At 40.6% G+C, this 11997-nt stretch overlaps 1 protein-coding gene across 1 annotated transcript; it reads right to left on the bottom strand.

Annotated features, from left to right (window-relative positions):
* Window positions 1–2712: 2712 nt before the first annotated feature.
* Window positions 2713–10526, bottom strand: LOC149831136 (laccase-14-like). Its single transcript, XM_090012941.1, has 4 exons — window positions 10412–10526; window positions 6960–6998; window positions 4344–5291; window positions 2713–2930 (listed from the first exon to the last, which is right to left on the bottom strand). The coding sequence occupies exons 1-4, from the start codon at window positions 10524–10526 to the stop codon at window positions 2713–2715; spliced, it is 1320 nt and encodes a 439-aa protein (XP_089869067.1).
* Between the last annotated feature and the right edge of the window lie 1471 nt (window positions 10527–11997).

Genomic DNA, 11997 nt, shown 5'->3' with positions numbered 1-11997 from the left:
GGAACGGTCGAACCTCGTACCGACAGGTCGAGCCCCATCCCATGGATTTTCCCGCAATTTTCAAAACGGAGGCGAGTATATTTCAAAACAATTTCCAAAATCCGGTCAAGTTTGAATCGCGAAAGCATTTCCCTCTCTCTTCTGCAAGGAAGGGAAGACGGGGAAAATTTTGCGACGATAACAGGAGTGCGTCTGGCGGCGGGCTGGGGAGTGCGTCGGGCGACAGGCGGCGGACGACGGGCCAGGGAGTGCGTCGAGCGGGAGAGTGCATCGGGCGGGAGAGACGAAACAGGAAAGAAAAAGAAGGGTTCTGATTAGGGATTTACGGGAAACTTAGCGACGGATTTTGCGACGGCCTAATTCTGTCGCAACTCCGTCGCAACGTTACATGTCATTTAGCGATGAAATATTTCCATCGCTAACATCGTCGCTACGTAGCGACGGAAAAACTTCCGTCGCTAAGTGCTGCGGATATTGCGACAAAAACCTGCCGTCGCTAATTAGCGATGGATTGGGCGACGAAAGTTTTTTCGTCACTATTTCCGTAAATATTACGGATTTTAGCGACGGTTTGGTTTCTCTCGTTAATCCGCCGCAAAGTTGCGACGGAAAAAATTCGTCGCAAACTTCCGTCGCTAATTAACATTTTTCTTGTAGTGTGAATAAATGAATGAACAAGTATATATTATTAAATATATGTATGAGTAGGTTATGAATGAATGAATAAATGAATGAATATATGTATGAACATATTGTTAACTAGAAAATGAAAAAAAAATCATCTTTGCTAGTGCAAAAAATGTGCAAGAAAAGAGATCTTCATTGGTGCGAAAACTTTTTGTGCAAGTAAAGATAATAGTTTTTTAATTAAAATGTAAGGAAATCTCTTTACCGATACCATATCAGCTCCAATAAATAGATCTTTATAGGCAAAAAAAAAAAATTTGTGCCAGTAAAGATTATATTTTTTAATTAAAAATGTGAAAAAATCTCTTCATTGGCATAAAAAAAATTTGTGTAAGTAAAGATGATATTTTTCTTTTATTGAAAAGTGAGAAAATCTCTTTACTTGCACCATATTAGTATCAATAAAGTGATTTTTATTGGCGCAAATTTAACCTCAATAAAAACAATGTTTACTGGCATGAATATTTTGCACCAGTAAAGGCTATACTGACAATACCAACTGTGGCACACTTATTGACACAACGCGAGTGCCTGTAAAGATCTTTACTGGCGCTTTTTCCTGTCTTTACTGGCGCAATTTTTGCTCCAGTAAATAACTTTTTTTGTAGTGTATCTAGTAAAAAATTAGGTGGCTTTTTCCTCCCTTGGGTTACGTGGAGGTTTGAGTTTGACAAAATCCTGTCCCAATGCCCTTTGTCATGAATATATAGGACTTTGAGGTGGTGGTGTATGTTTGTCCGTATGTCTTTTTTCCAATTCTTCTGTTCTTAGGGAGGCCATTTTATGTAGCATCTTTGTAAAAATTAATTGCACATTTGCTTGGCCCAAAAATGAGAATTATTCTCTCGCAATGGTGAAAAAACGATTATCATTAGCTGAATTTCTCATCTGCAAGTAAACATGAGAAAATACGGCAGTGAGATTTGAAGCCATATTTAAAATTTAAAGGCATTTTACTCATGCGATTCGAAGCCACACTACCCATCTTGTGATTTCGAGTTACATGAGATGGAAAGTGTCCCAAGAGCAAATTATATTTGAAGGATTAAAAGTTTCGGGTACACGCACCTTGAATATCCGAAAAAACTAAAAGCCAAGGGGAAGGAAAAGTATGGTGGTGATGTTTCATTTAAATTTTGGTAATTTTCATATAAATGTTTATACTGTTCATGCTTTTGGCTTCTGTCATTCTCATTGTAATATTAAGTCAAGTGGTCATGCGGAGATGTGTTCACCAGCCTTTCCTATTAATTTTGACTGTTAGGTGAAGAAGCGCATGGAGATCCAAATGAGCACTGCGTCCGCTTCAGAAGGCAGTGTAACAACATTTCAAAACTAGGGGCCTATTGAGATCCATTTTGATTGTGAAGGATCTTAGCAACAAAAATGAATAAACTGTGAAATACCAATGTGTAATCACCAAACTCTTCAGTTACTACGGCTAATCAGATCGTTGAGTTTTTGCCTTTTGCCGCAAGACATGATTCCGTTGGTACCCATACATGATCAAATTGGCAATATGCCGAGAGTTGGAAACCTACAAAGGGTGTTCCTTTCTGCAAGGTCCAAAATGGGTGCACTGGATTGGTAGGAGGGGCCTCAAGAGTTTACCCAATGTTACCAATATTGGTGAGTATAGGCCCATACGCATCGTACCGGCAGAAAATTCGATACGATTCAGGGGGTGAATCGGTTATTTTTTAATAAATGCAAAAAATACTAAAAATTAAAATTTTTAATAATTTTAACATGTGTTACGTTATGATTGATACATAATATTTTTTTATTAATTTTTTGGCCGATACAGAACGATTTACTTGAAAATCGGTATCTGCCAATACAGCTGAATCGGTGGCCAAACGATTCAGGGCCGATAGCGATACTGACATTGGTTTTACCAACTGGGAGCCTATCAATGTCAGCTTTTCCCTAAGTGCAGAGAGAGAGAGAGAGAGAGAGAGAGAGAGAGAGAGAGAGAGATCATAATAACTAACTAGGTTGATAGCACAAGTATTTCTATGCCCTTCATTGATCTGGTGGGTCATAGATCCCAGTTTTGTCAACAAGATCTGAATCAGTGCATGGGGGCATGTGTGGTGGTGGGGGCAACAGACTTGTTTCAGCTGTTGGGCCATCCTTCACTATAAAAACCATGGACATTCCCCAAGTATAGTGGCGATCAAAGTGGCAATGCAGCAGCCAAACGCCTGCATGCGGAACAATTATGTAAGCAGTCTCTATAGCTACACAAGAACTAGTTGACAGTAATGTGAAAATTGATCCAATGCTGGTCAGAAACTTTCCAAATAAACTAAGCAAATTTGTCATAAACAATACATAAATTATGCAAGAACCACACAAATATAAACTAAGCAAGAACCACCTAATAATATATAAGCATTTCTCTTGGCACTATGGATGAGTCAGATTTGGGGCAGAGCAATTACTTCCAAGCTAACATGCCTTCACCTTCAGATTCAAATCAAGGTTGGGTTGTAGCATTCCCAGCCTATACATAATATTCCGTACACCTGTTTGACATTTGTGGTAGTGCTCTTGTTCTGATATGTATTTTATCAACTCACACCAAAGGAATGTACTAGATCTGGGTCAAGCAGGACACCGTTACACAGGATTCATGTTTAACCCATTTGGTGAGTGCGATTGAGATCTAAGAGGGTAAGTAATGTAAGGTTTTGGATTCCCAAAATGTGCCCAAAGTAATACCTTCTCAGGTTAGATCAGAGTCCAGCCCCCAGTTTAATGCATTGACAACACTGAGAATTTCCTCTGTCCTTTTGTTTAGCATATTTGGAATATATTTGGTAGATCAACTGATAGAAACAAGCGTATTGCTTTCACACACACACACACACACACACACATATATATATGTATATATATATATATATAGTACAGCATAGGTGCTTGAACATTAGGTGCTTGCGATACGTGATTGATGGTTTTTTATGCTCTTCCTGTGTTTTTTTTTTAATGCTGCCTGTTCAGATGTGATCTCTGTACTTGATTTTACAAGGATCAGCTTTTGAAGTGTTTGATTCCAACACATGGGTGGGTTTTTATAAGTTTCGAAAAATCAATGGTCCAAAATCTTTGTAAAATTTTAAGGCTTCAAATATCATTTTTTCATCGAAAACACCTGATCCAGGTATGGATTCCTTGTAAATTGACCATGCCCAACACATTTATGGGGTCAGAGCTGCGAAAAAAACATCAGAAGGGCATAAAAACCCGTCTGTATAGCAAGCACCTACGCTCTACTATATATATATATATATGTATATCACAAACTCTTCTAGTGAGTTCTGTTTTGCTGGGTAAGATGACTCAATTAGCAAAATGCAGCCAGGACACTTCCAGTGTTTGACATTTGCTAGCAAGAATAGTCTATGAATAACAAACTAGCTTGAACAGTAGAAGCATTCATAAATGAATTATGTGTTTTATTGATTGTTAAAATGGACCACAAAATAATTTTGGAAACATAGAACTAAGGAAGTTTAGCAACATAAACATGTCGACATAGCATAATGAGGACAGATTCTGCCATACTACTGCAAGACACAGTCACAATCTATTGTAAGTACTACTATGCAAAAACATGTAATGGAAAGAGAAGTGATGTAACATAATACCTGGGTTGCTTGCTCTAAACCTCACAGCAGCCCATCCTATGTATGGAACTGCGATTGTGTTCTCCAATGGAGGGTCAACCAAATTGTAATTCAATGGGTCAATATTGTCATGAAAGTTTCCGAAACCTCGTCCAACTACATAGAAATCATACCCATGTAGATGCATGGGATGATTATCTGCTCTTAGTAGTGCCGTCGATTGAAACACAATCTCAACTGTTTCATTATAGTTCAACACCTTCACTCTTGTACCAATCTCAGGATATAGGAGAGCTTCATCAGAAGTGGAATCCGTAAAATTGAACATATATGGAGGAATGCTTGGAAAGTCAGTTGTGTAAACATTATTGATGCTTTGGTAGTATGCTTTTAGGATGTCAATTGATGGATTAATGAATGATATATTGTTCATACTGGAGGCAAACCTTGTCCCATTTATACCTTTGCAGCTGGCATTAGCGCAAAGCTCAATATTCATTGATATAGTAAAGACAAACCTTGAGTCCATTTCCTGTGGAACATCAATAGGATGATCCTTGGATGCTAGACTTCGCTCTTGGATAGAAAATGCATATGCTGCATGGATATCATCAGTTGCTGGAAGGCTTGGAAATGGGAGTGAGGCTTGGGAAGTGTTGTGGCCCTGATATTCAATTATTGCTGTGGCTACAGTGTCATCAGCGTAGGCCGTTTCATCACTAGAAATGTAAGGAGCAGCAGCCATATAATAAAGTTGTTTCTGCTGGTTGGCTTGTACAAGAATATCCATCGTTTGTCCTGGGCTTATTATGACATATTCATTATCAAAAGGCTTAAGATAGGATCCATCTCTACCAACAACTGTGAGTGTATGATTTGCTATGGCGACGAAGAGCGCATCAGACATTGCACCATTGACAAGGCGAAGAAGGTAAACTTTTCCATGCTCAAACTGAAATCGAGTAGTTTCTGCAAAGAAGAAAAGGATCAAGGAACATGTTAGATAAGTTAGAAACTAATTTTCTATCAATCATTATGCCATTTTACTGTTGGAGTAAAGAAGAATTCTTTCGAGATAGGGACATAAACAGTTAGGATTCGGATCAGATGTAGTCAATACCAAATCTGACAAATCAGATATTAGCTAATCAGACTCAGATCCAGATTAGGATTTGGATGAGAAAAATCTAATACCAAATCTGAAAAAATACATGTAATGGGATTTGGATATCCATTGGTTGGAATCAAATATCTTTTGGATTCAACTATGAAATTTTAGACCGAATCCAAATCCAAGTGTTAATAGGTTTCAGTTTTCTTAACCAAATACAACTAATCGGATTTAGAATAGTCGGATATCCTATATATCAAATCCGTTGACATCCCTGTTTCAAAAGCTTAACAAATGAAAATCAAACTTTGAATACATGTGGTCAATTCAAAATGAAAAAAGGTGTAGATGGTTTCCAGCAAACAAGGTTTTAAACTATCAACTTCACAAATTATTGACTCTTTATATATGTACTAGCTGACTCCTTGAAAGGTGATAAAGTACATCATTGTTCCCCAATAACCTATGGACAACATCCCACCCCCCAAAGTGAGAGAGAGAGAAAAAAAAACTTAAAATTTCAGATTTCTCATATACTTAACAGAGTGATATACAATGGGATCAAGGATTACGCATGCAGAAAAAATGTTGTAAGAAGATACATATTCAAATGCACCTATTAGTAAAGAATGCATATCATGGATCCATACAAGGATTTATTTAACTATTTATAATATTTTATAACTTAAAAGAACAATTAACAAGTATAGAGGCTCATTTTATTTTTTAACAAAATATTAGAATTTAACTTGTCATTCTCTTGTTTTGCAAAAATTCAATAAAATAACAGCTGCATTCCTCATGCTGAGACGCAAAAGCTCACAAAATCTAGTAATTTTCAAATTTATTTTGGGAGATAGGATCAGGACAAATGTCCACTTGTTGAAAAATTCAGAAGGTTAGTACCATCCCCAACACCCTGACATATGAGATCACACATGGTGTGTTTCTTTTAGGATTCAAATTTATTTTTCGGACATAAAATCATGCAAAATGTCCACTTATTGTAAAAGGCAAAAAGTTAGGACCATCTCTACTCCACCCCTTTCCAGCACCCTAGAATACAGGACCACACTGGGAATGACCATTTTAGGATGAGCGCAAATGCTTAATTTTTTTTTTGATAGCAAATGCTTAATTTGTCATGTGAAGTTTGGTCTTTTGGGGAAACAAAAACACAAGTTGTACATGAAACCTTTCTATCTATATGTCAGTATGAATGCTGCGTCACAATGACACACCAATTAGGGGCGAGTCATGCCTAGCACGAATCAGACATGCTATGATACCCCACCACAGCTATGACATGTGTTGACATTTATTTAATATTTGTAAATATTATTTTATTATTATTTAATAACATTTCCGTAAAAATACAGTTTTATATATTAAAACATCAAGACAAAGTTCTTTATTGATTACTATATTCAAAACAACCATGTCATCGTACTTTATTTTTGAACAAAAAATCGAACATGCATGCCGAACTCGAGTTACCTATTGGGTCGTATATATGTTGGCATTACCTGCATCAACATACACAGAAAGCGTACCTATAAGTGTATCTGCTGAAAATGAGCCACAGAGTATCACTACAAGAAAATAGGTGATTAGCGAAGGAATTATTCTGTCGCTAGTTAGCGACAGATTAATGAGAGAAACACATCCGTCGCTATAATCAATGAAATTTATGAAAATAGCGACGGAATATATCTCGTTGCTAATTACCGACGGATTTTGCGAGGGAATATTTTGTCGTAATGGACACACCATTTAGTGACGTCTTTTGCGACGGAATATATTCCGTCGCGATTTAGCGACGGAATTGGCGACGAAATATATTCCGTCTCCATTTTTTGTGTTTTGATTTACGGCGGCTTAGCGACGGAATTAATCTGTCGCTAAATGTCGCATAACCCCTAATCCCAACCCTCTTTTTCTTTTCTTGTTTCGCTGCTCCCGCTCCCGCCCACCGCCCTCTCCCTCCCGCCACCCTATCTGTCTCGTCGGCCTCTCTCTGGCCCCCACCGTCCATCGTTCGCCGGCTGCCGATCCCCGTCAGCCTTCCACCGCCGCTCGGAGACGTGCAGGTAATTTGCGTTTTCCGGCAAGGGGTCGACCCCCTGCGTTTTCCGACAGGGGGTCGACCCCCTGCGTAACGGCAGGGGGTCGACCCCCTACGTTTTTCGGCAGGGGGTCGACCCCCTGCGTTTTCGGCAGGGGGTCGACCCCCTGCGTTTTCCATCAGGGGGTCGACCACCTGCGTTTTCCGGCAGGGGGTCGATCCCATGGGTTTCGGTAGGTCATTGGGTGTTGGGATTCTCAAGGCCTATGCAAGATGTTTTCATTTGCCTTAATTTTTTTTTCGGCAGGTGGTGACTTCATTTTAAAATAGTATTTTTTGCAGAATTCTCAACGGAACCTGGTTGTGCTCAGCCACCCGTGGTAAGTAAGTGACAAAAACAATGCAAATCGGGTAAATACCCGTGGTGAGTAAGTGATGCAAGCGCATCACATGTTATTTAATTTATTGGATGTAACACTTTATTGTTCACACGCTCACTTAGTTGTTGATATCTAGGGCTGCTTTGTTGGAGTTCAGAGATCATGCTGAGCATGATTTTAATGTATAAGAATAGAAGTGTTCATATTTTTGGAGTACGGATTCCATGCTAGGCATGGTAGTAGTTAGTGGAATATTAGAGTATGTTTGCTGTAGGTACAAGTTTGATATTTGTTTGATATGAATGATTTCGATGTATTGCAATGTTTGATGTAATTGTATTCATGCTTGCATGTAGTTACTTTCAATTTGATTATGACTTTCATGTGAAATTGTATAATGAAAGCATGCTTCAAACGAATGTATCGTGTCATTAATAGTTTGCACATGAAAATATTAAGTTATCAATGCATGCATCATAGTTATTGTTATTGTATGACATCATATATTGCATGATAAATTTGATATTTTCTTCATCATAGCATTCTGATGGTTTTCTTTTAATTGGATAGGTTATTATTCGTAACATCATACGATAAAATGACTGCAAACCGTGAATGGATGTACCGTAGAATAGTGGACAATGAGTTATCGCATGAATATATGGATGGTGTTGAAAGTTTTATTGAATTTGCAATGGCAAGTGTCAGTACAGTGGATCCCACAGATCAGATTAGGTGTCCCTGCAAGATTTGTAAGAATAATCGATTTGTAGAACCTCATGGCGTTAGACATCACCTATACGGGAAGGGTTTTGTGAATGATTATCAGAATTGGACGTTTCATGGAGAAGAATTTAGAAACAATTTTGATGCACGGGTGAATGTGGTGCACGATAATCCATATATAGATTTGATATTTGATGTCGCAGGAACAGAACTGGGTTCTGCTATGAGTCCTAGTGATGTAAGAACTGCAGTAGATGAAGAATCACCAAACGATGCAGCTAGTAGATTTTATGATTTACTTAGAGATGCTGATGAGCCACTTTAGAACGGTTGCGAGAGTCACACTATCTTGTCTGCAGTTCTTCAACTAATGAATTTGAAGTCCGAGTATAATTTGAGTCAATCATGTTTTGACCGTTTGTGCATGATTGTGAAGAGTATGCTGCCCAAAGATGAGAAATTGTCACAAAATTTGTATCGTGCGAAAGTTATGGTCAACGCTCTAGGTATGGGGTATAAAAAGATTGATGCTTGTCCAAATCACTGCATGTTGTATTTCAAGGATCAGGAAAACAACATATCATGCCCGTCATGTGGGCATTCTCGGTTCAAGCCAAAGACAAGAGGCAATGGTAGCACGAGATCAAAGGAAGTTTCATACAAGTCGCTCCGCTACTTTTCTATCACTTCTAGATTGCAACGATTGTATATGTCTTCAAGGACAACTAAACACATGAGATGGCATGCAAATAAAGTTCGACATGATGAAAACAAGATCACGCATCCTGTTGACGCTGAAGCTTGGAAGCACTTTGATCGTATTCATCAGAACTTCGCAATGAAAGTGCGAAATGTTAGACTCGGTCTATGTACAGATGAATTTAATCCATTTGGGGGTAGATCAACTCCATACTCATGCTGGCTAGTATTTGTAACTCTATACAACCTTCCATCAAGCTTGTGTATGAAACGTTCAAATCTTTTCTTGTCTCTGTTGATCCCTGGTCCGACCTCACCTGGCCAAAATCTTGATGTATATTTAAGGCCATTGATTGATGAACTAAAAGTATTGTGGGATGACGGTGTTACCACGTATGATGCCCACAAAAAATAAAATTTCAATATGAAGGCCATTGTTCTATGGACAATCAGTGACTTTCCTGCATATGGTATGTTATCTATTTGGAGCACACATGGGAGGTTGGCATGTTCGTACTGCATAGAGGATTGCAAAGCTTTTAGATTGATGCATGGAAGAAAGCCTTGCTGGTTTGAGTGCCATCGTCGATTTTTACCCAGCGATCATCTGTTCCGACGACAAAGGAATGCGTTTAGAGAAGGCACAACTGAAATGAAAGGTCCATCCACAAGATTGTCTGGCATAGAGATTCTAAGAAGATTGCGATACTTTCCAGATGTATTAACAGATGCCCGCAGTCCAACACCCTTCCGTAGATTTGGGAAGGATCACAATTGGACAAAGAAATCTATTTTTTGGAAACTACCATATTGGCCGACCTTATTGATACGATATTTTTTGGGAACTACCACGCCGCCTGTCGGAGATCCGCACCACCGATCAACCCCACGTCGCCCCACGACGACGTACGACGACTAACACTGGTGCCCAGTCGGCAATGGTCACTTCCAGTGATGCCCCACGGTAACACATACCGGCGAGGGCTCGATGGCAACCACCAACGAAGGTCACCCCCCTTTCCTACGAAAGGGTTCCTCTATCGGCCACCCGGTCCGGAGGTCGGCTATTACTATACCGAAAAATGTTGGTGCTCCGGTGACCGATCACATCTGCCATCGGTGTCGGCGAGGCCGCCCACCATCAATCCCCCGACGGTCTCCGACGACGGCAGACGAGATTGCAACCCAATGACTGAAGGAGTAGGGGGGCAGACGCCGGTCATCCAACGATCTCAACCCCATTCCAGCCCCGACGATGTCTGCGGTGACCTCGGCGCAGACCGACCACCCTGCAACCCAACGTCACAGGGGATCTCAGGCGACGGCCCTTGCGATCGAGGGACTTCACCGGCACAGCGACCCAATGGCCGCCCCTTTCGGCATATCGCCCCACAACGATCAGCTTGTTTCCCCCAATGATGGTTGACTCCACTGCAGCCCCACGACTGAAGGAGCAGAGAAAGGGGGTTTTAATCCTCGGATTCCATGCGTTGCCAGACGGACGCCGACAATCCTCCCCCCCCCCCTCGACGACGTTTGTGGCGACGCTCCAGGTGACAACCCTGGCGACATCGTGAGGCAAAACCTATTGCTAGCAAGACTGCCTGCAGCTCGATGGCCACAGGTAAAACCCTCGGTCTATTTTTTCTAATGAGGGTCGTTGGGGCTACAACCGCCACCGACGTACAGTTGTCGAGAAAAACAGTCATCCTACGGCGATTGTCACCATCATTTGATGACCAACGTCGCCCCATGACGACGAACGATCACATCAGGATGGCACTGTCGCCGGTGAAGGCTGTTTCCCCATGGCAACAACCTGCCCAAAAAAGTTGTTGCTTTCGGTGACAGTCTGCCGAGAATAACAGTCATATCACGACGACAATAGTCATGTACTGGCGACCAATATTGACGGGCTGCCGGGAAACATTGTTGCTCCATGGTGACAGTTTCACTCTTTTGCAGTCGCCTCACGACGACAGACTGCTGGAAAAATAGTTACCTCACAGTGACTATCGCCGTCAACCTGCGACTTACGTCACCCCACGACGACAGTCGCAGCAAATGCCAGCAGACCCGCACGCACCCATGCGTAGCGGTATGCATGGTAGTGGGCCCATAACCCAATGTTGGCATTACCTGCATCAACATACACAGAAAGTATACCTGCAAGTGTATCTGTTGACGCTACACAGTATGGGTGCGAGTGTTTGCCGTTTTCCTCATTCAATCGATGCTCACGATGAGCAAGACCCTATAACAAGTCATCTGTACGTGGAATTTGGGTAGACGGCAGCAAAACTCTCATCATCTTAGCAGCAACCAACCCTCTTATATAATGGGGAAAGAGGCAGTTACCTGGTAACTTTCACCCACTATCTTCTCATTACGTGGTCCACTAATGTGGCCCACTAATGGTATCAAAGCGGGTCACCCAAATGGGTTGGACCCAGATCCGTTATGTCCAACAATATATCCATATATTTGTGTTTGTGCGTGAGAGAGAGAGAGAGATGTTGGATTTGAAAAGGCCCTCGTCAATCTATACAGATAAATAATAGTGTGCATGTGTATGTTTCTCATGTGTGAAAAAAAAAAATGAAGCACGTTTTTTACTTGCTAATGGTAAAAACAAAAAAGGAAAAGGGAAAAACAATGAAATACGTTCATATAATGGAAAGATACTGATTAAAA

The sequence above is a fragment of the Nuphar pumila genome, chromosome 7 (assembly GCF_984573655.1).
Source record: "Nuphar pumila chromosome 7, dmNupPumi1.hap1.1, whole genome shotgun sequence".
NCBI classification, from domain to species: domain Eukaryota; kingdom Viridiplantae; phylum Streptophyta; class Magnoliopsida; order Nymphaeales; family Nymphaeaceae; genus Nuphar; species Nuphar pumila.
This window is presented reverse-complemented; position numbering and strand designations above follow the sequence as displayed.